The sequence below is a fragment of the Thalassophryne amazonica genome, chromosome 22, assembly GCF_902500255.1.
Source record: "Thalassophryne amazonica chromosome 22, fThaAma1.1, whole genome shotgun sequence".
In the NCBI taxonomy this organism is placed as follows: Eukaryota; Metazoa; Chordata; class Actinopteri; order Batrachoidiformes; family Batrachoididae; genus Thalassophryne; species Thalassophryne amazonica.
Window position 1 is genome coordinate 20,174,497 of NC_047124.1, and position 27,031 is coordinate 20,201,527.

Consider the following 27,031-nt stretch of genomic DNA (forward strand, 5'->3'; position numbering starts at 1 on the left):
TCCCTCTGATATGTTCATTCCTAATCTTGTCCATTCTTGTCACTCCCAAAGAGAATCTCAACATCTTCAGCTCTGCCACCTCCAGCTCTGCCTCCTGTCTTTTTGTTAGTGCCACTGTCTCTAAACCATACAACATAGCTGGTCTCACTACTGTTTTGTAAACTTTCCCCTTCACTCTTGCTGATATTCTTCGGTCACAAATCACTCCTGCCACCTTTCTCCACCCACTCCACCCTGCCTGCACTCTCTTCTTCACCTCTCTACCACACTCTCCATTACTTTGAACAGTTGACCCCAAATATTTAAACTCATCTACTTTCACCACTTCTACTCCTTGTAACTGCACTATTCCACTGGGCTCCCTCTCATTCACACACATGTACTCAGTCTTGCTTCTACTGACTTTCATTCCCCTTCTCTCCAAAGCATATCTCCACTTCTCCAGACTAGACTCAACTTGCTCTCTACTCTCACTACAGATCACAATGTCATCTGCAAACATCATAGTCCATGGGGACTCCTGTCTGATCTCATCTGTCAACCTGTCCATAACCACTGCAACCAAGAAAGGACTCAGAGCTGATCCTTGGTGTAATCCCACCTCCACCTTGAATGAGTCTGTCATTCCGACTGCGCATCTCACCGCTGTCACACTATTCTTGTACATGTCCTGCACTACCCTAACATACTTCTCTGGCACTCCAGACTTCCTCATACAATGCCACAACTCTTCTCTTGGCACCCTATCATAAGCTTTTTCTAAGTCCACAAACACACAATGTAACTCTTTCTGTCCTTCTCTGTACTTTTCCAACAGTATTCTCAGAGCAAACACTGCATCTGTAGTGCTCTTTTTCGGCATGAAACCATATTGCTGCTCACAGATCTTCACCTGTTTTCTAAGCCTAGCTTCTACTACTCTTTCCCATAACTTCATGCTGTGGCTGATCAGCTTTATGCCTCTGTAGTTACTGCAGCTCTGCACATCACCCTTGTTCTTGAAAATAGGAACCAGCACACTTCGTCTCCACTCCTCAGGCATCCTCTCACTTTCCAAGATTTTATTAAACAATCTGGTTAGAAACTGCCATCTCTCCTAGACATTTCCATGCCTCCGTTGGAATGTCATCTGGACCAACTGCCTTTCCACTTTTCATCCTCTTCATAGCAGCCCTCACTTCTTCCTTGCTAATCTCTTTTACTTCCTGATTTACTCACCACATCATCCAGCCTTTTCTCTCGCTCATTTTCTTTATTCATCAACTCTTCAAAATATTCCCTCCACCTTCTCAGCACACACTCCTCACTTGTCAGCACATTACCATGTGCATCTTTTACCACCCTAACCTGCTGCACATCCTTTCCAGCTCTGTCCCTTTGTCTGGCCAATCGGTACAAGTCCTTTTCTCCTTCCTTACTATTCAACTTCTTGTACAGCTCGCAATATGCCTTTTCCTTCGCTTTTGCCACTTCTCTTCTCGCCTTACGCCACATCTCCTTGTACTCCTGTCTACTCCTGTCTACTTTCTTCATCTCTCCGACTATCCCAAAACTTTTTCGCCAACCTCTTTTTCCTTATGCTCTGCTGGACCTCTTCATTCCACCACCAAGTCTCCTTGTCTTCCTTCCACTGTCCAGATGTCATACCCAGTACTGCCCTAGCTGTCTCCCTCACCACATCTGCAGTACTTTTCCAGTTGTCCAAAATTGCTTCCCCTCCAACTAGTGCTTCTCTCACCTGCTCGCTAAATTTCACACAACAGTCTTCCTCCTTCAGCTTCCACCATCTGATCCTTTGTTGAGCTCTCACTCTCTTCTTCTTCTTTACCTCTAAAGTCATCCTACAAACAACCATCCTATGCTGTCTAGTGACACTCTCTCCTGCTACCACCTTACAGTCTGTGATTTCTTTTAGCTTGCATCTCCTATAAAGAATGTAGTCCACCTGTGTGCACCTTCCTCCACTCTTATATGTTACCCTGTGCTCCTCCCTTTTCTTAAAGTAGGTATTCACCACAGCCATTTCCATCCTTTTTGCAAAATCAACTACCATCTGTCCTTCCCCATTCCTATCCTTGATACCATATCTACCCATTACTTCCTCATCACCTCTGTTCCCTTCACCAACATGCCCATTGAAGTCTGCTCCTATCACCACTCTTTCATGCTTGGGCACACTCTCCACCACCTCATCTAACACAGTCCAGAAATCTTCTTTCTCCTTCATCTCACATCCTACCTGTGGGGCATATGCACTGATGATATTCATCATCACCCCTTCAATTTCCAACTTCACACTCATCACCCTGTCAGACACTCGCTTAACCTCCAACACACTTTTAACATACTCTTCCTTTAAAATGACCCCAACACCATTTCTCTTCCTGTCCTCACCATGGTACAACAACTTGTACCCACCGCCGATGCTCCTGCTCTTACTTCCCTTCCACTTGGTCTCTTGCACACACAGTATGTCTACCTTTCTCCTCTCCATCATATCAGCCAGCTCTCTCCCTTTACCAGTCATACTACCAACATTCAAAGTCCCCACTCTCATTTCCACCCTTCTAGTTTTCTTCTTCTCCCGCTGTTCGTGGCAACGTTTTCCTCCTTTTCTTCGTCGTCTTCGCCCAGCAGTAGCCCAATTTCCACCGGCACCCTGTTGGGCAATAGCACCGGTGGTGGACGTTGTTAACCCGGGCCGCGACCAATCCGGTATGGGAATTCGATTCTGAGTCTGCATAGTTGGGTTGGCTTGTTTTACGCCGGTTGCCCTTCCTGACGCAACCCTCCTCATTTATCTGGGCTTGGGACCGGCACTCAGAATGTACTGGCTGCACACCCCATGTGGCTGAGTTAGCTCAGCAGCAACACACAAGCCATGATATACATCAATGGATGTTATTGGACACAAATCAGACAGACTATAACCTTCTGCTAACAGGTGGTCATCAGGAAAAACGACTGAGGTCTATGCTTTAATTACCAATAAATACATATTCTAAATCAGCTCAGCAGCACATGAAAAAAAAAGAAAAAAAAAAAGAGTGATGAATGATTCATTCAGACATAAGGTGCCCTGACATTTGCATGACATTGATCCGCGCACTTGCATACACAACGTCGTGACGATCCCACCCGCTGTGTTTCCAGCAGGATGCCGCGCTTTGTGCCACTGGATGCCACGCAATGTGCGCTGGATGCTGCATATATAAAACAATTATTTTGTAGCAGATTAATCATTTTCTGTTTGAGTTGGCTGTTGAAAACCGCTCTAATCACTTCCAGTACCTCAGAGGAGCGCTCCAGCTGCTGCTTTTTTCACACATGCGCGCTTAATGAGGTAGAGGACGTATTTGGAGCCGTCTAAAAAGGTAATAATTTGTCATGTTTATATTGTAATGGCTTGGTAAAACAGTTGCATGTTCCTCCGTTCTAGTGAGTAGCTGTAAAAGTACTTTGTGATAGATTTAGCATCTCGTTATAATTGTTCAGACGAGCTACACTCTGATGCGGTGCACTGACGCAATTACTTACATGTTGTGTTTTTAACTTGTTTCCGTAATGTTCACGTGAAGTTCACATAATTAATGCATTATGGAGATTTTGAACATTTCTAAATTTTCTTTGCGCACTTGCATGAAGCTGCGCACAGTTTACCAGGGTTTACAACAGGTTTGAGACGAGATTACTCTCGTGCATGGCAGAGTGCTTGCAACTGCGCGGATCAAAGTCATGCAAGTGTCAGGGGGCCTGTAATCAGTACATTCATGGGTTCCCAAAACAAGTTTTCCTCCAACTAAAGAATGCAACATTTCTATCTATTACTTCAAATTAATTAGCTTAGCATTTAAATCAGTCACAAAGCAAATGTCAATGACAACTTCCTTCACAGTGTAGCAGAAAGGAAAAAACATTTTATTTTTTTGAACATCTAATTATTACAGAAACCACCTGCAGTCATTACTGCATTACCTACTCTTGCCACCTCATGTGATTTTTCGCTTCTGCATACTTCATCAAAAAAAATCCTCAGAGGCTGGCAGTTGGATATTTCAGTGGTGTTTTGGATTAACTTGTTTAATGCAAATGTGTTTTTGGTTGCTTGTTGTGTCCTCCTGTGGAATTTGTTTAAGAATGGGTTGTTTTCTTTGTGTTATGTTCTGCTGATATGTGCTAAAACACATCAGTTCTAATTTCTTTTATCTGGCTGTTTTGTGACCGGACAAATATATTCAGTGTGAGCCATAATTGTTCTTGGGTCAGTTCTAGAGAGTATAACAGCAACAACTGCACAATAAATAAATAAAATCACAAAATATACTTTAGAAGTGTAAAGTCATTTAATTTTTTACAAAATCTGAAGTGCAAAATTCATGCTGCATTCATTAAAAACTAAGAAGTTGAAATTTCTGATTTACAAGGACAGACGCTTTTAATAAACTATGAGAAAACTTTAGTCACTCCTCTGACTCATATAGTGGAGCAGACAACTGTAACAATCATTCATTTCTGGAAACAAGCACCAAAATTGGCACACATACTCCTTAGACATTACTTTTTTGAAAAGACCAATTGGCCACTTGAATTTTCAATAAGGTAGCCAGGTAGGGGTCAACTGAAAAAAATACAGAGGGATCAACTGGAAAAAAAAATACAGAGGGATCAAAATTAAAAGATGCTCCAATCATATTGAAAAGTATACCACATTATTTGTCTGATCACAAAGATAACAAAAAGGTATAGTTTGGACTATATACAACTGAATGTTATGGAGTTATGGGGTAAAAACAGCATGAATGGTGTCAAAGGGCAAAAAAGTGATGCAATATTTATATATTTATTGGAATATTTGTGATCAGACAAATAATGTGCTAGAGTAATTCTTCAACTGACCCATACTTGGCTGTCTACTGCAAATTCAAGTGGCCAATTGTTTTTTTTTTCCTCAAAAGAGTAATGTCTAAGGAGTATTTGTGCCAAATTTGGTGCTTGTTTCACCATTTGAAAGATTCCTCTGTAAATATTCTGTTGTCTGCTGCACTAACAAAACCAAATGAAACCTGGGATGGCAGATGCTCAAAGCACTTTACAATAATGCCCTACATTCACAAACACACATACAGACCAATGTCAGCATACTGCCACACAAGGCACTCAAAGTGAACTGCACACTGGGAGTAAATTAGGCATTAAGAACCTTACCTAAGGGACCTTAGAGATTTTACGGTGACGGAGATTGTGAGCAAAGATGCTCTATTCTCAAGCCCACCGCTTTTATCTCTACACCACCACTCCCTGTAGTTGTATTAAATGGACTATTCTTAATTTGTTTACATTTTCCTTAAAAATAATAATAATAAATTAAGGTCATGGATCAGTAAGCAGTATTGGTAAAAGTAATAGCATTGGTAAAATCTGAGCAACACATCCCTAATACCAATGTTGACTACTGACATGTTATTACTTGGTTTACACAAATGAGTCAGCAGGAAGAGTAACATTTTTTCACAGCTATTTTTCTTAGTTAAAAACCAAAATTCAAAGCTCATTTTCTGCCAAACACAGCATCGATATGTTGTTTACAAAACCTCACGGAGCACATTCCCCTGAAAATAAAACTTCTTCACCAGCAATAAAATTAGCTCTAACTTTATGATCGGTCACAGACCAAAAGTACTTTATAAACAAGATTTCAAAACAAAACACATTTTTCTGGAACGCTGAAGAGCAACGCACCTTTAACCCAACTACTGACACGAGTATGAAAATAGTACCAATTACAGGAAACAACGAGAAGAACTAGTTAATCCACTACTCAAACCAGTCCAACAAGTTCTTCTCTTTAATGTAAAAGTGTTTGCCAGGTCCAAAAATCACTTACTTGGCATGAAGGAGAGGGTCAAAAGGTGGATGCTGGGCCCCATAAACATGTTGAATGCTGCGAAAGCACAGAGTAAAGTGGAAATCAATCACCTAATTCATAGATGATCGCGAAACTAATTTTAAAATATCTCAAAAATATTCCACTGTGAGCCAAACAGGGAGTAATGGGGCTTGGATTCCTGACAAAGCAGTCTCCTCTCTCTGACATCAGCTTGTTGTCAAAGTGTCACAACTCTTGAGATTGCGGCTGTGGGCAAAATGTTGATTCGCATCTATTAGCAACGTAGCTCTTAGCAAGCTACGATTAGCAATGTGTAAACAAAGTCTGCAAAACTAATTCCACACAGACACTTATAAGTATCACAAGTGGTGACATTTGTAGCATGTGTAAAATACAATAAGACAGTTAGTAAAAGTCCAAACTGTGTTTTTGGAGCGTCAAATGACTCGTGCTAACTCCGCTAAGCTAACGAACACGTCACTTACTTGCCAGGAACCTTCGCTGTGTTTCTTTTCCAAAACTGTTTTTTATTGCCGTCATTCGACATCGTCGCTATGCAACGCAGTCGATCCCAAAGTCAAACACGACAACGCCGTCTCAGGCTGTAAAAGGTAAAATTATGGTTTATTTACACCAGATCCCTCTTTTCCAAAACTCAAAAAGCTGCCATGTTGATACTTCCTAATAGTTGAACAAGCGCTGCGGCAATTGGTTGCAAGGACCCTTCCGCGTGGAGAGCCAATCAGAAGTGAGTTTTGCTGCTAGGCGTCTTGACAAGGCGTCACAGTGAGTGTCAACTTTTTTCCTATTGTGTGTTAATGTCTATTCTACGAAAAATATAGCAAGAAACATAGCAATATACAATAGAGTAAAGAGAACCACAGTGGAAAAAAGTCTTGTGCTTTTTGTATTATCTTCAAAATTTTACATGTTCCTGATGATTGTGTTGTGTATTTGCATTTTGCTAAGTATATGTTGAATTTTCAAATAAATCAAATCAAAGCAAAGTAGTAATCAAGTAAAGCAATTAATCAAAGGGAAAAAATGCAGAATTCTGAACTGGTTGTAATACATTATGCTTAAACGTTTTTTATGTGATGCAAATAAAGGAAAAAAAGAAAGCTGAAAGCACCAACATCAGAACAAGATCAGCAAGGTACACTTAATTACCTATTGCATGGTATTGTTTTCACTGACACGTGTACGTGTGTGTGGACAAGATAGCTGAAAAACAGCTAAACAAATTTCCTTCAGACTTGGTGGGCATGCTACGTGGGTAGATATCTTGAGGTGATTATATTTTGGAGTAGTTTGGTTCAAGGTCGAGGATAAGGAAAACATTTTCCGAATAACAGCTTTTATATATATATATATATATATATATATATATATATATATATATATATATATATATATATATATATATATATATATATCAACAACCAAGAAGCCTATATGGATAAAATGTGATAACGAACATGTTATTACATCTTGGAGTATTTTGGTCAAAAATTAAGCTCAAGAAACACATGGTCAAAAAAACACATTTTCGTATATATCAACAACCAAGCAGCGTAGATGGATGACCTCATGCATATACTGATCAGCAAAATGTTTGTGTATTCACCCAGATGTCAGGGTGCTGCCTATACTATACTGGGACCACCTCAAAGATTAACAACCTGGCCAAGTGTAGTGACTGATTGTCTGATCCAGCTGGGGTTTGAACTGAGGTATAAGCCCAACACTTATACCACTAAACCATCACCTCCCCTAATTCATCAACAGGAATGACTTCACAATGAAGTCACACATTGTCAAAAACACCATTACAGTTGTGTATACTTGTACATTTATATTGTAATGTGAAAATTTAATAAGTTTACTATACTGAGATTTGCTGGCCCAACCTTAAACAGTGTTTCACTTGGTAAAATGCAAATTAATTACTTATGTAATGCCAATTTATTCATTTAATTTGGACAAACGTAAGTTAATTATATATATATATATATATATATATATATATACAATATTTGAAATTTTACGACACAGTTGTGTTATTTATTTATTATGATCGTTTGTGGGAGTGTTTGTCGGAGCTTGGCGACCCTTTTTTCAGTCTGGGACGTGTTGGCGTTTTCTGTAGCGTGAGTCATCTTGACACACGCGATCTTTGACGTAAAGCTATTTTCAGGAGCTCGCGAGCGTACAGTCTGTGGCAGAGACTGACAATGAAGACCATAAACATAATTTGACGTCGGCAAAGTCGCGTTTGAGGATGGAAATTATGGATAAAATACCCGAAATACTGTCGTCGGAGCTTTTTCACAGGCGCAGACAGGTCGAAGTCATTTTAAATCGCACCGCTTTATCGTGGAGGGAAATAAGGAAGAACAGGAAACGAAGCTCCCGCATCACCAACATCTCTCAATCAGGTACATTTACAATACACGAAAAGTATTCATTTGAAATCTTTGCTATGAAGCTACGCAAAACACTGTGCTTCCCGTGTCCCGAATATGTAGTTAAAGACATTCAGGCTACGTCTAAAAAGGACGCTCGGTATGAGTGCCTCCTCCAGTCAGCAGGGGTGTTATTGAAAGCTCTTTGTGATGTCATAAGGGTGGTTTTTGGGGGTAGAAATGGCAATGTAACAAAATAAAACAAAGTGAGAGACACCTAAAAGGAAATCATCAGGGGAAAATGCCAGGAATTGAAATAAATTTAAATTAAAGACAACAAATTGAAGAAGCCATAAAACCAAACATACACTTTAAATGTACTGCATTTATATACCGCTTATCCATCTGCATCAGATGCTCAAAGCACTTTACACATCAAATGCCTCGCATTTACCCTGATGTTAGGCTGATGCCATAAAGGCACCCACTACACACCGGGAGCAACTAGGGGATTAAGGACATTGCCCAAGGGCTCTTAGTGATTTTCCAGTCAGGCTGGGAATTGACCCAAGGATCCTCTGGTCTCAAACCCAATGCTTAACCAACCACTAGACCATCACCTACCCACTTTCATAACATAATTTGACATCAGTAAAAAAGTAAGTCCCAACATGCAGGTGGCACAAGTTTTACACTGGAGGCCTTTCCTGGTGCATGGGATTTGAACTGGGTACCAGCCACACTGAAACCAAGTGCACTAACCACTTGGTCACCAACATCCCTGCAGGTGCCAGGTTTATGTTTGTGAAGCTGGTAGGATGTACGGCCAAATTCTCTGAAACCCCTTTGGAGATGACTTATGGTATAGTGTTGGTATTCAGTGTAATGAAAAAGTATTGAATTATGTTTCAGAGGTATACACACATAGACATAACAGGGGCTAATGTAACATTCAATTTACAGGCAACAGCTCTGGTGGATATTCCTGCAGTCAGCATACCAATTGCACTCTCCTTCAAAACTTGCAACATCTGTGGCATTGTGCTGTGTAATAGAACTGAACATTTTAGAGTGACCTATTATTGTGGCCAGCCGGAGGCACACCTGTGCAGTAATCATGCTTTCTAATCAGCACCTGTGAGGTGGGATGGATTGCCTGGCAAAGGAGAAGTGCTCATTTAGACAGATTTGTGAACAATGTTTGAGAGAAACAGGTCTTTTGTGAGCAGCACGGTGGCTTCAATTTCAGTTCAATTTATTAATTTCAGTTTATTAATTTATATAGCGCCAACTCATGACAAAGTCGCCCAAGGCGCTTCACATAATTCACAACAACACAAATGAATCTAAAATCAAAATTAAAAGCAAGAAAAGCACAGTGAAAAGATAAAACACAGTAGAATAAAAAGAAATTACAAAGCAAACACAAACAGATTAAAAATTAATGATAAGACAGTCTAAAAAAGTGGGTCTTCAGTCTTGATTTAAAAATCTCCACCGTGTCAGACTGCCGAATAACAGCAGGTAGATCGTTCCAAAGAGCCGGACCACAGTAGGAGAAGGCGCTATACCCCACAGACTTTTTGTTCATCCTCGGAACACACAGAAGCCCTGCGCCCTGCGAACGCAAGGGCCTCGCAGGTACACTTAATCCCCGTTTACACACAGATGGTAAGAGCTCCCGGAAGCGTCCCGGAAGAGTTTTTGGCCGTCTTAAGAATCACACTCCGTAGTTAACGCCGGCACTAGGGGGCGTGGTTTAGTTCCGGCTTTACCGGGAATCGCTCCCGGAATTATTCAACATGTCGAATAATTCTGGGAGCGCTCCCGGAGACCTCCCGTGATGACGAACAACGGCGTGTGATACTTTATAATCGCCGTTTCACCCTGCCGCTTCCTGTAGTGCCGCAGTTCTCGTCGCGCCGCAATGACCAATCAGGGACCGAATATGTAGTGACTTGGAGATGTCTGGAGTTTGAATATGTGAACATGTCCTCTATCTGGTAGCAGCCTGTGAGCAGGACTTGTGTCTCTTTTGTCCTTTATTTTACAATCATGACAGAGTTTTTGGAGCGAGCAGCAGCACCACGTGCGCGCGAATCGTCCTGGAGATTATTTTACTTATTAGCTACACAGCTGTATAATGAAGGAAATGGTGACTGGCTTCTAAACACAATTATGACAGAGTTTTTTGGGGGAAAGAGCGAGCTGCAACAAGCAACGGAGTTTATTTTTTATTTTTTTAATTGTTTACATGTGCACGCATGAACGGGACAGTTGATCCTCAAACTGGCTCCTGCAGAGGCGGAAGGACCGCTGAAAGCAGCCGTCATCCAGACAGCTCCTGGAGCAAATAATAATAATGATACTCTCTGTATTGGGAGCTTTCCACAGCAACTCGCTCCGTGTGATCAAGGTCCGTCATGTTAATTTTGACTGACAACCGGAGCCGGCGAGCTCCGCCCCTTTCCTCCGCGAAAACAGCTGGAACTACCGCGAACTTCGGTCTACGTACTACTCGCCGACAAAACCGTCTGTGTGTAAACCAGCCTTTAGTGGTTAGCGCTGTTTTGTCACAGCAAGAAGGTCATGGGATCGATTCCCACCTGTGGCCTTTCTGTGTGGAATTTGCATGTTCTCCCCACACATAGTATCATGAGGTTGACATTTCTGCCAGGTTTTCTTGCAATTGGTTGAAAATGCTTGAGAAATTTTTTGAACTGTTTAAAAAAGTCTTTTGTGTTGTTACTGATTGCAAAAAAAGGAGAACATGTTACAGACAAGCTTTATGGAGATCAACTGAAAGCATTCTTGTAAGCACATTCATAATCATACAAACATTTTACATCTCAAACAGTCAAAACCTCAACATCATATGCATCATATTTTGCCCCTTTAACACCCGCCCTCAAACAAGACTGCGGTGCACAATTAAGTGGGTCTAATATCAGCTGTATTTAAGTTGAACCAAGGACACATATACTTGTTAAAGTGGGTTGGGTTGAATGACAGAGCTCGACCAAGTCCCCTTCTAATTGTGGAATAATTTAGTTTTGTTTTATCTTACAAGCAGAACAACAGTAATGTGATATATCAAACTCTTACCTCATGGATAATCTCAGCTGGTATGACACCTATGTAAACAAGTATTATTCACCAGATATAGATAAATAATTCAGTGTGGATGCACAGTAGTAACTGAATGGTCAAGAAACTGGGTCCAGGCCAACATTCAGCTGATTTTCCAGGAGGGCAGAACTATGTTGTACCATATGTCATGGAAAAAAAGGTTTCCTGGCAGGCTGCCGGGGTAAAGCTGGTGTCTACTGGGTCTGAAATTTTTAAAATAGGCAAACTAGGAACAATCAAAAGCTGCTGTGGAAAATTCCAAAAGATGATGTTCATGCAAGTAGTAAAGTAAAATTGTTAGCTAAATGTTAATTTTTACTAAATGTGCTTCACAATAAAAGCATTTTAACATAAAAGCAACTGCAGCCACACAAGAGTTTTACTTTGTAAGTCATGGCGTCATTGTGATACGCTGTGGGTTGTAACGTAACACAAAGCACATTTTGTAGGGAAGTTGGTATAAATGTTCGAACTTGTGTGATGATACATGATTAAGGGAAAGTGTGTCAAAATGACGACTGATGACGACTTTGATGGTTAATTCATGAAAGTGATTAATTTAAAAAACACTGAAGTTATACCACAGTTTTGATGACATTTCAGAATATATCGTGTCACGGCCGCCGTTTTTCTCTTTTCTGCAAATGTATGTACTTATGTCTCCATATACATTTCTACACGCTTTACTTTTTCTTGTTCCACCCTTTTTAATATTATTATATTTAAGTAAATATTGGAGGAGTGGGGTACAATTAGTTATACCTAACAGCTAAGGTTAGCTTATCTAGCCGGCCTTAGCAACATTCATCGTAGCTTACAAAATAGTTGGTTCTTTTGTGTTTGATAAACCACATTAATTCATACTTTTGCCCACATTTATTTTATATGTATTTGTTAATACTGTTACTGTAGGTTTAACTACGCGATTATATTTTATACACTAATTACCGTTTTTGTTTATTGTGTTAGCTTGCTGGGTACGGTTGGCTTATTCACGGCTAATTTTGCTCTTCTACCATAAGTAGCTTATTTTCACCATTTACAATTCTGTTTTACATGGTGTAGATTTTTAATGATTCATCAGTTTATGTGTTCCTCTAAAGACATCAACATATAGTACCTAAGTTCTTTGGTTTCCATTTGATAGCATAATGATTATACTTTTTATTTTCCTATAGTATGCTAACAGAGTTACTTTAGATAGATACCAGTACACTCACACACCCACAGCTTCTGCTTCTACAGCTTATGCTACTAACTATATTTGATTTCACTACTAGTCTACATACTAATTACCTTTACTACAATCTTCTCCTGTGATGTCTTATCCTTCTTATGTCTTATTACTTATTATATCATATATACCTTTTTCTTGAGCTGCTTGGGTGGGTAGGGAGAGTTCCCATGGGATAAAAAAGCTTTTTAGCCTCCCTGGTTCTCAAGACCAGACACCTACACTCACAGAAATATTTACCCTAACTTTTAAGATTTATGTAATTTTATTACATGACAAATTCCCATTTACTTTTTTTTAGATAATTTTAATACAAATCTACCAAATAAACCTTACATGATGCATATTCATTAATCCTATTTGAAATGCATAATCCTCAGCTTTATGCCCCTCCCTGAGCCTGGTTCTGCTGGAGGTTTCTTCCTGTTAAAAGGGAGTTTTTCCTTCCCACTGTAGCCAAGTGCTTGCTCACAGGGGGTCGTTTTGACCGTTGGGGTTTTACATAATTATTGTATGGCCTTGCCTTACAATATAAAGCACCTTGGGGCAACTGTTTGTTGTGATTTGGCGCTATATTAAAAAAAAAATTGAATTGAATTGAATTAGTATTAATAAAATATAATTACTCTAAATTAATAATAATGATAGTATTTATTTAAAATACATAAAGTATATTGTTTGAATTGCATAATAATTGTTACCTATGCCATTTATCTTGTATAGGTAACATAATAATAAGGACTGGCACTCACTATCGCCCGACAAAGTTTGATCTGGATTCGATCCGGATTGTGGATTTTGTGGACATTTGAATTTAGTATTGAAAAGCTGCTTTGATGTAAATTTTGCAAAAGTGCCTCACTCACTCATTTGTGACAACGAGGAGCAAACTGGCACTCTCAGTGAATAAGTTTGACTTTGATCCGCTTCTGATCCATATTGCGGATTTAGCAGATATTTGAATCTTTTAAACTCAGAAAATCCCCTTTAATCTATATTTTGTTATTGTATTTTTTTTTTCCAGGTAAAAATTGGTGGAATTGGAAACTAGTGTTGGTATTCAGTGTAATGAAAAAGTATTGAATTATGTTTCGTAGGTATACACACATAGACACAACAGGATTATGTTAGTCTGAGAAGGAGTCGTCCAAATATCCTTTTCTTCTGAGAACTTAAAGTTACCCCAGATGTTCTTATAACCTCTGGAGGCCAATGTTTGTTCATTCAGATGAGATTCCCACTGTGCAATTACTGTACCACATCATGTGCAGTGATTACAGCTGGCGCTATGTACTTCAGTTTAAACTCAGCCATTGACCTTCTTCAGAATGGTATCAAGTGCTCGATAATAACCTGCCATAAAGACTTCCATTTATCAAGTCAATGTTCATCTCGGGTACATCAAATGTCTCTCAGCAGTTGTTGTGACAAGAACAGGACAGTTTACCCAGGAGGTAGCTCAAATAAGGAGACTTGTGACAAATGTCATTAACACCAAGTTTGAGATCAAACATCGGTGCTCAGGGAAAGCTGGCTTAGAGCAAAGTTCTTTTCTAAGAAAACAGAGGTGCTTATGAAAGAAAAACATAGCTTTTGACGAGTACAGTGGATAATTCATTTTTAATCATTTAGACCTTGTCTAGTTGTCACCAGTTGGTAAAACAAACTTGTTAATCATCGACGACTTAAAGATGAGGTGGTTGTCCCTAAATGGAATTTTCCGTGGTAGTCTTTGCGCCTTTCCAGATAAATATTCCCCTGTTTGTGTAGACGCTATATATGGTGTACTTGCTGTTCTCTACACATGAGCCACGCAAACATTCCACACTTCCCATTCTGTGTACTTCCTCCTCCTCTCCGTGTTGACCTTTCCTTCAAAGCTGTCTGAATTATAAGCACGTTTATGATCTAGTAGCTTTTCTCAGCAGTAGGTCGATGCCCACACTTCCCAAAGTGTGTTGTTTTTTTGTTTTTTTTTTTTCAAAAATGACTATGAAAAGCATCTAATATCTATATTTTATAATAACCAAATGCAATGTGAGATATAAAAAGAAATCATCATGTTCGCTGTTGTACTTACAATCAAGTATAAGTAAAGAAAAATATACATTTCCTGTACTTGTAGAAAGGCAGAATAATTAATCCTGCATAATGGATGATTATCAGATTTGAATTACGTTCTTAAAATAATCCATCTGGTAATTTTCTGATATTCATCTTGGGTTGGGTAGAGTAAAGTAGCTTAGATGTTACTACTTACCAGGCACTGGGATTCCAAAATGTTGTCTTTTTATTTGGAAATACATGTTATAATGGTAAATGGACTGCATTTATATAGCGCTTTTCCATCTGCATCAGACGCTCAAAGCTCTTTAAAATTATGCCTCACATTCACCCCGATGTCAGGGTGCTGCCATACAAGGCGCTCACTACACACCGGGAGCAATAGGGGATTAAAGGCCTTGCCCAAGGGCCCTGAGTGATTTTCCAGTCAGGCGGGGGTTTGAACCCATGATCTTCTGGACTCAAGCCCAACACCTTAACCACTAGACCATCACCTCCCCTGCACAAAATGGTATAATACATCCAAATACAACCACACTTTATCTATTATGTTCTACAGATTTGAGTTTCCTGTAGTCCATGAGCCAGTCATCAATTTTGACCTAATCGGTACCACTTAAGGGGAAAAAAACAACACTTAGAATCCAGCCTCAGTGTATCATGGCCTACACAAAAATGTATGATAGCCATCCCAGGGTGGTAGTTGTAGCCAGGTAGGGGTCAATGAAGAATTACACAGAGGTCAAACTTTAAAAATGCTCCAATTATGTTGAAAACTATATCACAATATTTGTCTGATCATAACAATTCCAAAAGGTTATAGTTTGGACTATCTATGATGGGATGTTCTGGAGTTATGGAGTAAAAACAGCAAAAAATGGTGACAAAGGTCAATTTCAATTTGTACAGGGGTCAAAAGTTAAAATTGCTCCAATTTCAGCAAAAAAAAAATGATGCAAATTATTGGTTGAAATAAAAGGATCAATAAATGGAATAGTGTTGCCTGTGTTGAATGCTTTGTCGTCAAAAGAAAGGTCAAACAAGGTCAACATCCATTGAATTCTATGACATGTGACATATGTTACCCTGTAACATGATAACTAAGCATGACAGATGGTGCAAACTATTCCTTTTTAGAACACTATTAGCCCAAACAATAATTTGCATACTTTTTTACTGAAATTGGAGCAACTTTAATATTTGACCCCTGTACAAACTGAAACTGACCTTTTTCACCATTTTTGCTCTTTTGACCCCATAACTCCAGAACATTCCGACATAGATAGTCCAAACTATACCTTTTTGGAATCGTTATGATCAGACAAGTAATGTGATATAGTTTTCAACATGACTGGAGAATTTTTAAAGTTTGACCTCTGTGTAATTCTTCATTGATCCCTACCTGGCTACAGCTACCACCCTGGGATGGCTGTCAAACATTTTTGTGTAGGCCATGATACACTGAGGCTGGATTCTAAGTGTCGGGTTTTTTTTCCCCCTTAAGTGGTACCGAAAACCTGCTTGGCCCATGGACTATTTATTGTAGTTCCAATGAAATTTCTTGTTCCAAAGGTTTGTAGTGGCCATATGGCTGGTCCATTTCGTTTTACTTTAACACCGTAAAAGAGGGTGAGAGAGAGAAAGTGTGTGTGTGTGTGTGTGTGTGTGTGTGTGTGTGTGTGTGTGTGTGTGTGTGTGTGTGTGTGTGTGTGTGTGTGTGTGTGTGTGTGTGTGTGTGTGTGTGTGTGTGTGTGTGTGTGTGTGTGTGTGTGTGTGGAGGGGGGGAGCGCAGGACACGTACAGTTGAACTTTTTACATCCAGAGGATTATGAAACAACAGTCAAGAACACATAAAAATATAAATACTTTTTAAAGAGTATCTGCAGCATTCTAGTGTCATTCAGTTGTGTTAATCATTGAGATACTGTTGAAGACTTAAAACAAAAATCCTGTGTAGGAGATGAGAGATTGCCATTCCCTTAATTCGTTATCTTGACAATCTGGTCTTCAAGGTCTAATAAACTGCACCCATCTTTTCCAGTGATTCATAAGTATGTCCATCTTTAGATTCAAAGAACAATATGGGTTTTTCAATGGGTGATGCCAAAACCAATGAGCAGGGCAGCTGAAATCTTTGTTTTCCAGGCAGGATGGATGAATGTCCATCCGTGGAATGGGGACACCTGTGCGCTCCATTATCCATTATCAGGATGACGTAAACACTGTTCTATCTGACACCGTGTAATATTTCTGTCTTACCGATAGCAAATTGTTTAGATTAAATGGATGAAACAGGCTTACTCAACTTGGCGCATCATTAATTCAAAACTAACTTTACTGCATTGGCAAGACTGCAGCAAATGTAATTACACAGACATTAACATTGTATGTGCTGTTAAGAGCAGCCAAAATTAATGATACTGAGCTTTGAAATCTAGGAGTTTAAGTCTTGCCGTTGCTCTCTGGTAATGTAGTTATGCGGCATTGATGTCATGGATTGGGGAATTTGATGCAGGGGATAGATGGAGGATCTCCAAACATCTATTTTTCATAATAAGCTGCTGCAGTGTCTTAGTATCTTATGATGTTGTGGCACATTTTCTAAAAAGTTGTGATGGTTTTAGGTGGTTTTTGTTTAGTTTCTTTTGCAATGAAACGAGTGAAAATATTAAAAATTGTTGGAATTATTTTATATAATGCATTAAAAACTAAAGGGAAATTGTTCCAGTGAGACGTTTTATTTAATATGATTTTTTTTTTTAAAGGCGGTTTTCCTTTTACTTCTCAATATTGGCATCAGTATCAGTCAGGCTCTGCCAGTGCACTTTCACTCAACTGGCACAGCCACCCACAATAAGGGGAGAATAAAACTTTTGCTGCCATGTTGTTTTCCATCTTAACTACTGTGAAACTATCACAAAATAACATTTTGTTTGTCTGATTAACTGTTTTGTTGAAGTGGAGACCATCACATTCTCTGACCACCGCATTTCTGCATCTCATCACTTTTCTCTCGCTCTGACTGAAACATTCTCATGCTGGAGCCAAGAAAAATATACAGCTAAGCTACACACAGTGCTTTAACAGTAATAACTGGCAGTCTTTGCATGTTGTTCATTCCATTCCCAAGAGTCTCCATGCATTTTTGTTTATTTATTTTTTTGGTTTAATTGGCCTTGTGAGCATTTTAAATACCTTATGTCGATTATGAAGGGAAATGGCATTAATTGGCCCGATTAGTCGGTTGACCATGAAAAATAAGACATATTTTTGCTGATGTCGTCATAATCTGTCCGTCAAGCTCATGTTCAAGTTGCCCCAACTTGTGAGCAAAATCCAAAGATGCTTTTAAAAACACTTTTGCTCGAGTTATTACCTTGCTCAAAGAAAAAAAAAATCCACAGGTTTCTGGCAGAGTAGCACATGCTTCAGATTTGGTTATCCCAATTCTTCAAAAATCCATTTCACATTCTGCTGCAATCTGCAGCTTGAATTTTTAAATGTTTTGCTCAGCGTATTGTTCTACGTAAAGGTTACACTCATACAGAAGTGTCATAAATGCAGAAAATATTTATCAGAGCAGCATGCAAACATGACAAGCAACATGACAAAATATCCAAGCCAGGGCTATTATGTGTACACTCAAACTCACACACACAAATAGAATCAAATCACTGAGATGGCATGGCCACTGAGCTCAGAGTAAATCCTTTGTCCATATAATGCCTGACTCACTTCTTTGATGCAATGCACACACTCGTCTTGGAAGGAAATCTTGAATAAATCATGACATATGCTTCTGAGAGCATCTCCTGTTCCCCAAAATCACTATGCTTAGTGAGTACTATATTTCTCCAGACCGTCTAAGCTTAGATGTCTCCCTTGGCCGGGGGGTTTTTAGATATTTCTTTTCCATATGGCAGAGCTTGGTCCTGATCTGGCGTGTTAGAGTCAGGGATAGTGTTGGAAATCAGAACAATCCTAGGCTAAACTACAGTATCAACATCACACAATTTCCCCAGTAGTAACATCTGATACATAAAAATGATTTGAGAAGCAAAACAAAGCTGACTTGTGATTAAGTTACTCATACAGCAATGGTTAAAAAAAAGAGCTAAAAAAAATGAAGAAAGTACTTAACCTCAAGTGTTTATATTTAATAATATATAATATTACAAATAATAACAGTGATGTCAGTAGCAGGATGACGAGGATCAACAAAAATATGAAAAGTCATGTAACAGATGGCACGCAGGACCAAAATGCCACACATCTCAGCCACTAATTAGCAGTGTCACAGATTTGAGAATTTACTGGGTTTGGAACACGCCACTGTTTATAGGCAACTTTGTTGTGATTTGGCACTATAAAAATGAAAATAAGTTGAAATTGAAAATCCACACATAAACAGGGAGAACATGCGAACTGCACACAGAAAGATCCCAGGTAGACTCGAACCTTATTGCTGTGAGCCAGCAGTTCTTACCACTGTAAGAATAAAATTATGAAGCTAAAAAAGAGCAATCAGAGATTTCTGACGTACGCCAGTCCAGATCCAGATCACTTTCAAAATTCAGTGGAGTCTTCCATGCCCTAATATCCATCTTTGGTATGAATTTGGTGAGAATCCATGAAGTAGTTTTGAAGACATCCTTCAAAGACTATATAAAGGGAAATCTTGATCTAGAATCTGAATCCAGATCACCTCCAAAATTTAATGGAGTCTTCCATGGCCTAATATTTATTTGTGGTAAAAATTTCTTCAAAATCCGTGCAGTAGGTTTGACGTAATCCTGCTAACAGTAATCCTTCAAAGCCTCTATGAAGTGAAACTTGATCCAGAATCTGGATCCAGATCACCTCCAAAATTTAATGGAGTCTTCCATGGCCTAATATATATATCTGTAGTGAAAAATTCATCAAAATCCGTGCAGTAGTTTAATGTAATCCTGCTAACAGACGGACAGACAGACAAATAAATAAATAAACGCCGATGATTTTATTACATCCTTGGCGGACGTAAAAAAGTAACATCCATGTTGGCGGTAACAAAATAAGAAATACAAAAGAGCACATGAAAGGGAGGTCAGGAAGAAGGTTTTTACAAAAGCATAAATAAATAACAGAAAAGTTTGCTTTTTTTGTATTGGCTTTCATTGCCCAACATTTAATGTCAATATTTCACGGTAGGTAACACGTTCTACCAGAGTTCTCTCATGTATTAACAGTTCTGCTGTGTCTTCCACCTTGGCTGTCCTTTTTCCAGCCCATCTGTTTGCTTGAGAGTTGTCTTAACAAACCACTGTGCCTGGGAGAAATCCGCATGTCTTGTTTGACAGCTCACCACCATGTGTACCCATGCAGATCTGTGCTTTGCAATCTAAAGCTAGTGCTCAGTGCACAGCCCTGTCTGCACACAGAGAGACAGCAGCGGTGGGAGTTACAGATACAGACACATAAATACTGCCAGAAAGCGGCAGCCGTTAGATTGGATAAATTTTGCACATTCATACGGCATTACTGGCAGTGGTGCACACTTTTGCATTGCTTTGATTGCATTTATTTACCTGCAGCTTGGATCGATAGGAGTAAAGAATAGGACTTCTGTGAACGATGACGGGCCATAATACGAGGTCTGTTAGAAAAGTATCCGACCTTATTATTTTTTTCAAAAACCATATGGATTTGAATCACGTGTGATTGTGTCAGACAAGTTTGAACCCTCGTACACATGCGTGAGTTTTTCCACGCCTGTTGGTTGCATCATTCGCCTGTGAGCAGGCTTTGAGTGAGGAGTGGTCCACCCCCTCGGCGGATTTTCATTGTCAGGAAATGGCGGAATGATTTGGGCTTTTTTTCCATCAGAATTTTTTCAGAAACTGTTAGAGACTGGCAGCTGGAAACCATTCGAAAAATTTATCTGGCTTTCGGTGAAAATTTTACGGGCTTTACAGAGAATTTGGACTGTTACTACAGCTTTAAGGACGGCTTTAAGGACACTCGGCATGCCGCGCTCCGTGCCGCCATCGAGAGCCACAAACCACCGGATCATTTCTAAACGGATGGCTCTGTGGATCCGAGACCGTCGTGTGCACTTTCTCTGGTTATCACAAGAGCTGGACGTTGCAGTGGTGCCGCATGGCGCAAAGCAACGCCGTGATGAAGCCTCACGGGACATGTTCTGGCATGTCCAGGCACATCCACAATTTCTCGGATAATCACTCGATGGAAAAACCACCGACAGCTGTCTGAACGCCATCTCAAAGCCGTCCTGTGAGACCAAAACGGAGGTGTTCCTTTGTCTTGCTCCATCAGCAAATCGGTCGTGATGCGCGAAGCCTCCGCTCGGCTTTCCATGACAAAATCTCTTGTTAAAAGTGAAATCTGCCGGAAAATGGCTGATGTCCAGCTCTTGTGATAACCAGAGAAAGTGCACACGATGGTCCCAGCTCCACAGAGCCATCCATTTAGAAATGATCCAGTGGTTTGTGGCTCTCAATGGCGGCACGGAACACGGCGCGCCGAGCGTCCTTAAAGCCATCCTTAAAGCTGTCCTTAAAGCTGTCGTAACAGTCCTTATTCTCTGTGAAGCCCGTAAAATTTTCACCGAAAGCCAGATAAATTTTTCGAATGGTTTCCAGCTGCCAGTCTCTAACAGTTTCTGAAAAAATTCTATTAACAAGAGATTTTGTCATGGAAAGCCGAGCGGAGGCTTTGCGCGTCACGATGGATTCGCTACTGGAGCGAGACAAAACCACCTCCGTTTTGGTCTCACAGGACGGCTTTGAGATGGCGTTCAGACAGCTGTCAGTAGTTTTTCCATCGAGTGATTATCCGAGAAATTGTGGATGTGCCTGGACATGCCAGAACATGTCCCATGAGGCTTCATCACGGCGTTGCTTTGCGCCATGCGGCACCGCCGCGACGCACAAAGCCTCCGCTCCTCTTTCCATGACAAAAACTCCTGTAACAGTGGAATGTGCCGTTCATTTCCAAACTGGATGCTGTGTTTTATCCGGGACGTCGTCTGACTAGCACAGGAATTGTGAAAAGACGTGGACATCAGCACTTTTTCGGCACATTGAGACAGACGTGCGGAGGAATTCCACGAATCCATCATGACGCGCGAAGCCTCCGCTCGCTTTCCGTGACAAAATCTCTTGTTAATAGTGAAATCTGCCGGAAAATGGTTGATGTCCAGCTTTTGTGATAACCAGAGAAATGACACACGATGGTCACGGATCCAGACAGCCATCCGTTTAGAAGTGAAGTGGTCGTTCAGCCTGTCGATGGCGGCTTCGGAGCGCGGCGCGCCCCGCAGCCTCTGGGGGCCGTCCTTAAAGCGACAGTAACACTCCTTATTCTCTACCAAGCCTGTAACATTTTCACCGAAAGCCAGATAAATGTTTCTAATGGTTTCCAGCTGCCAGTCTCTAACAGTTTCTGAAAAAATTCTGATGGAAAAAAAGCCCAAATCATTCCGCCATTTCCTGGCAATGAAAATCCGACAAGAGGGCTGGACCACTCCTCACTCAAAGCCTGCTCACAGGCGAATGACGCAACCGACAGGCGTGGAAAAACTCACGCATGCGCACGAGGGTTCAAGCTTGTCTGACGCAATCACACGTGATTCAAATCCATATGGTTTTTGGAAAAATAATAAGGTCGGATACTTTTCTAATAGACCTCGTATGCTGGTGGATCTTTTCTAGGACAGTAGCTCATTATTGTGGGGTGTATTGTGATTTTCACACCTGTCTGTTCAGTCACCCCATTTGTGCAGCTTTTTCTCCCCACAAACATGAGTTCTATCAGTCTGAAGTAAGGATGCACGATCCACAATTTTTCACTTCCGATCCGATCCCGATACCTGAATTTGGATATCTGCCGATACTGATACTTTTCCGATCCAGTGCCAGAGCTCTGTTTGCTTTAATGTTATTATTATTGTTGTTGTTGAATTTATATGAGTATTTTTTTCAGAAGGAGACCTGAAAGTTGAGCTACAGTTTGCCAGAAGGTGCATCTAAGATGAAAGCCTAGATTTGATGTTTTGGTGAAAGAATTAAGTACTTTTATTTTTTATAGACATTTATAGCCTTATTTTTATAGACTTAAAGGGAAAAGACAGCAGTCACTCTCTCCCTGCCTGTCTCTCACTTGCTTTGTCTCTCCCTCCGTCTCTCTCTTTCTTCCTCTCTCGCTGTTTAAGTGCTGCACAAACTTCAAACTTTTGGTAAACACAAAGCCTTTCAACTATAAAATAAATATCATCAATGCAGATTTTAATGGAGACTTTTTCCGTTTCAGCAGACAGAATCTCTGTTCGGCCGCTCCTCTTTGGCTGCATGTTGAGCTGGCATTTTACAGCCTCGCCACAGTAACATGGCTAACTTTTTAGCACACATTTTCAGCAACAATTCAGTTAATTTTTCAGAAAATCCATGCTCGATGAACAGGCAATTTGAAGCTGAGAGCTGGGCAGAAATTTGCCGCGGATGAGAGCTCTCTCAAACAGCCTGGCTTCAGAAATCTCCCTCTCCTCCCGCCCGGCAGTAAACAAGCAGAGAGCAAACAACAGCAGTTGAGAGGATTCACAGTGGTTCTTCGCCGGTATCGGAAAATGCTGTGGGTTTGATTGGTATTTTCCGATACGTGAATTACATCTGTATCGGAACCCGATACCGATCCAGGATCGGATCGTCCCATCCCTAGTCTGAAGTCTTCAAACAAATCATATGTTTTCTTATGCACCCAAATTTCTTCTAATTTTAATGTGCCAATAACATAAAACACTAGTGATATTTGGATAAATAAATAAATAAATAGTGTGTGTGTCCCTAAAAACACAAGCATTTGCTTAAGCTTGTGCTGGCTTGTCCTCTGAAAGGTTGTCAGTGCCAAGCAGACGTACAATAAAAGGATTAAACACTGATCCTCTCTGTGGAGGGAGGGGTGCAGAGAACAACAGCAGAATATGAATTTGATGACAGCTTGTTGTCAGAGGACTAAAACTAGGTTGAGGCAAGGCTCTGTTCTGTCAGCAATACACACAAAGGCTCATATATGCACACGGAAACAGTGTTTATATTAAGCTCAGATCAAATGCTTGTAAAATAATCTGTACCACACCAGTCTGACATCATGTAGGCTGGGTCACTTCAACGCTTCTTGCATGAACTATCTTGCTTGCGTAATTGTAAGCGGAATCCTGTTGGGTGAGATGCCAGTTTGTTTTTGTGAAACAGGGTGAACAGAATCTTATAACCAGTATGAGCTATTTATTCATAGATGTGTCATACTAGAAGCAGGTTCCTTTTTAATTACCATAAAGGTACATATATGCTGTTTAAGGTACCATTTTTATATTCAGCCAGCCTCAGCTGAAAGGATATTTACAGGTGGTGCAGGCAAACAAACAAATAAATAAAATTGCCCATTTATTACTACAACACTCTGGGATTAATTCCAAATAGCGTTGCTGTTGTTTGGGACCATTAAAATGTGTGATGCAATCCAAACGCACATCCAAAACACAAAAAAAGGCGTTCAGGACCAAAAAATATATCAAAGAGAGAATCCAAATGCTCTGCACAGCCACAGCGCTCCAATACAGAAAATTTTATTTAACAAAAAATAAATGTAATGTTTTGCTGTGCGGATCATTTGGTTTCTCTCTTTGATACCATTAAAATGTGTGGCATTATTTAGCACCTATATTTGGGATTATGTCTATAATTGTTTTTACACGTGCAAAGCTGGTCAGGAATCATATAATTAAAGACAATGAAAGGGTTTAGAAGGGCAGTACATGCCCTGCAACACATAATACTGCATTCTAAGAGTGTGATAGTCATTTGAAGATATAGGAGGAATGGTAGCAGGAAGACCAATAAGACTGACATCGAATGGTTGCAGATATCTTTGAAAAACATTGCCAGAGTATAGTTGTGTCATTTCATCACACACACACACACACACACACATACGAGGTCTATTAGAAAAGTATCCGAACTTATTATTTTTTTCAAAAACCATGTGGATTTGAATCACGTGTGATTGCATCAGACAAGCTTGAACCCTCGTGCGCATGCGTGAGTTTTTCCACGCCTGTCGGTTGCATCATTCACCTGTGAGCAGGCTTTGAGTGAGGAGTGGTCCACCCCCTCGGCGGATTTTCATTGTCAGGAAATGGCGGAATGATTTGGGCTTTTTTTCCATCAGAATTTTTTCAGAAACTGTTAGAGACTGGCAGCTGGAAACTATTCGAAAAATTTATCTGGCTTTCGGTGAAAATTTTACGGGCTTCACAGAGAATAAGGACTGTTACGACAGCTTTAAGGACAGCTTTAAGGACGCTCGGCGCTCCGTGTTCCGTGCCGCCATCGAGAGCCACAAACCACTGGATCATTTCTAAACGGATGGCTCTGTGGAGCTGGGACCGTCATGTGCACTTTCTCTGGTTATCACAAGAGCTGGACATCAGCCATTTTCCGGCAGATTTCACTTTTAACAAGAGATTTTGTCATGGAAAGCCGAGCGGAGGCTTCGCGCATCACGACCGATTTGCTGATGGAGCGTGACAAAGGAACACCTCTGTTTTGGTCTCACAGGACGGCTTTGAGATGGCGTTCAGACAGCTGTCGGTGGTTTTTCCATCGAGTGATTATCCGAGAAATTGTGGATGTGCCTGGACATGCCAGAACATGTCCCGTGAGGCTTCATCACGGCGTTGCTTTGCGCCATGCGGCACCACTGCGACGTCCAGCTCTTGTGATAACCAGAGAAAGTGCACACGATGGTCTCGGATCCACAGAGCCATCCGTTTAGAAATGATCCGGTGGTTTGTGGCTCTCGATGGCGGCACGGAGCGCGGCATGCCGAGCGTCCTTAATGCTGTCCTTAAAGCTGTAGTAACAGTCCAAATTCTCTGTGAAGCCCGTAAAATTTTCACCGAAAGCCAGATAAATTTTTCGAATGGTTTCCAGTTGCCAGTCTCTTAACAGTTTCTGAAAAAATTCTGATGGGAAAAAAAAGCCCAAATCATTCCGCCATTTCCTGACAATGAAAATCCGCCGAGGGGGTGGACCACTCGTCACTCAAAGCCTGCTCACAGGCGAATGACGCAACCGACAGGCATGGAAAAACTCACGCATGCGCAGGAGGGTTCAAGCTTGTCTGACACAATCACACGTGATTCAAATCCATATGGTTTTTGAAAAAAATAATAAGGTCGGATACTTTTCTAATAGACCTCGTACTGTACGTCAGTTAGTCTGACATGAACAGACTCAAAAAGCTCATCAGGAGAGTTGGCTCTGTCCTGGGGGTTTAGTTGGAGTCTGTGGTGAAGGTGTCTGAGAGGAGGATGTTGAGGAAACTGCTCACCATTCTGGACAACACCTCCCACCCTCTGTATGCCACATTTTTTTTATTTGGTCCTTTTTAAATGTACAGACCAGTAATGTAAGTTTTCTGGAAATTAGTAGACTTCTGGGTTTGGGTGAACCACTATTTATACTGAACACTGTCTCATCAACTTGGCGTGTATAAGTATTAACAAGCTGTACTGAAGAAATTATAAATGGGTGGCATCATCTGTAGCTTGCATCAACTGTGTTTTTGGTTTTCTGTTGGAAACATGGCTCATCATTGCCATATTGAAGTGATAATGATTCTTCTAAACTTGAGTGTCCAGTAGTTTTTACTTTAATCACTGAAACTGTAGCATCAACTTTGTTTGCCTTGATAGATTTGTGAAGTGTCCTTAGTCCCTCCCAGGAAGCTTAAGGACACATCACAGCTCCATCACCTGGAGCACAACTGATGATCCTGCGGGGGCAAAGCAACATTGTAATTACAATTACATTTGTTCTGCAAATCTGATTGGTTCATCGTGTGAGATTTCGGACCATAAAATATCAGGTTGACGGTGGCAAAATGTTGGATCGCTGTCAGCTGAGAGCGAGAGAAACTGGCGGAGTGACGACAAAGTATTGATGTGGATTCTGATACAGAATTACTCAAATGCAGCTGACGAGATGGAGAAATCTGTGGGTCTGCTCACAGAATTTCCAGTTTGGTATGAAGATGCCGTTGCTACGGTAAGCTTTGGCGAGCCGACCACACCCTTTCGCAACGATTCAGAAAGCGGTCAAGCAGAGATGCATCTCGTCCAGGTTGAATTATTCACAGAAAAATAAACCGTGCAAATGATGGAATTGAATTAGAATGGGAATAACCCCCTTGTGCCTGTTGATTTGCGGACGCTAATACTGGACTATGGTCGCAAATAAACCATTTTTACCGTAA

The 27,031-nt window shown here is 40.5% G+C and overlaps 2 protein-coding genes across 6 annotated transcripts in view; one reads left to right on the plus strand and one right to left on the minus strand.

The window, feature by feature from the left end:
* The window catches only part of tbc1d22a (TBC1 domain family, member 22a), a 234,183-nt gene extending 227,593 nt beyond the window's left edge, over positions 1 to 6,590 (minus strand). For both annotated transcript variants that reach the window (XM_034162984.1, XM_034162985.1), the window contains exons 1-2: positions 6,373 to 6,590; positions 5,885 to 5,941 (exon numbers count right to left, since the gene is read on the minus strand). In XM_034162984.1, coding sequence (XP_034018875.1) covers positions 5,885 to 5,941; positions 6,373 to 6,434 — 119 coding nt within the window. In that variant the 5' untranslated portion in view covers positions 6,435 to 6,590. The remainder of the gene's footprint in view (positions 1 to 5,884; positions 5,942 to 6,372) is intronic.
* A 1,457-nt stretch (positions 6,591 to 8,047) lies between these two features.
* The window catches only part of cerk (ceramide kinase), a 63,099-nt gene continuing 44,115 nt past the window's right edge, over positions 8,048 to 27,031 (plus strand). For 2 of the 4 annotated variants that reach the window (XM_034163083.1, XM_034163084.1), the window contains exon 1: positions 8,049 to 8,325. In XM_034163083.1, the coding sequence (XP_034018974.1) occupies positions 8,169 to 8,325 (157 nt within the window). In that variant the 5' untranslated portion in view covers positions 8,049 to 8,168. Of the gene's footprint in view, positions 8,326 to 27,031 lie in introns of all 4 variants that reach the window. The other 2 variants (XM_034163086.1, XM_034163085.1) reach the window with 2 other exon arrangements.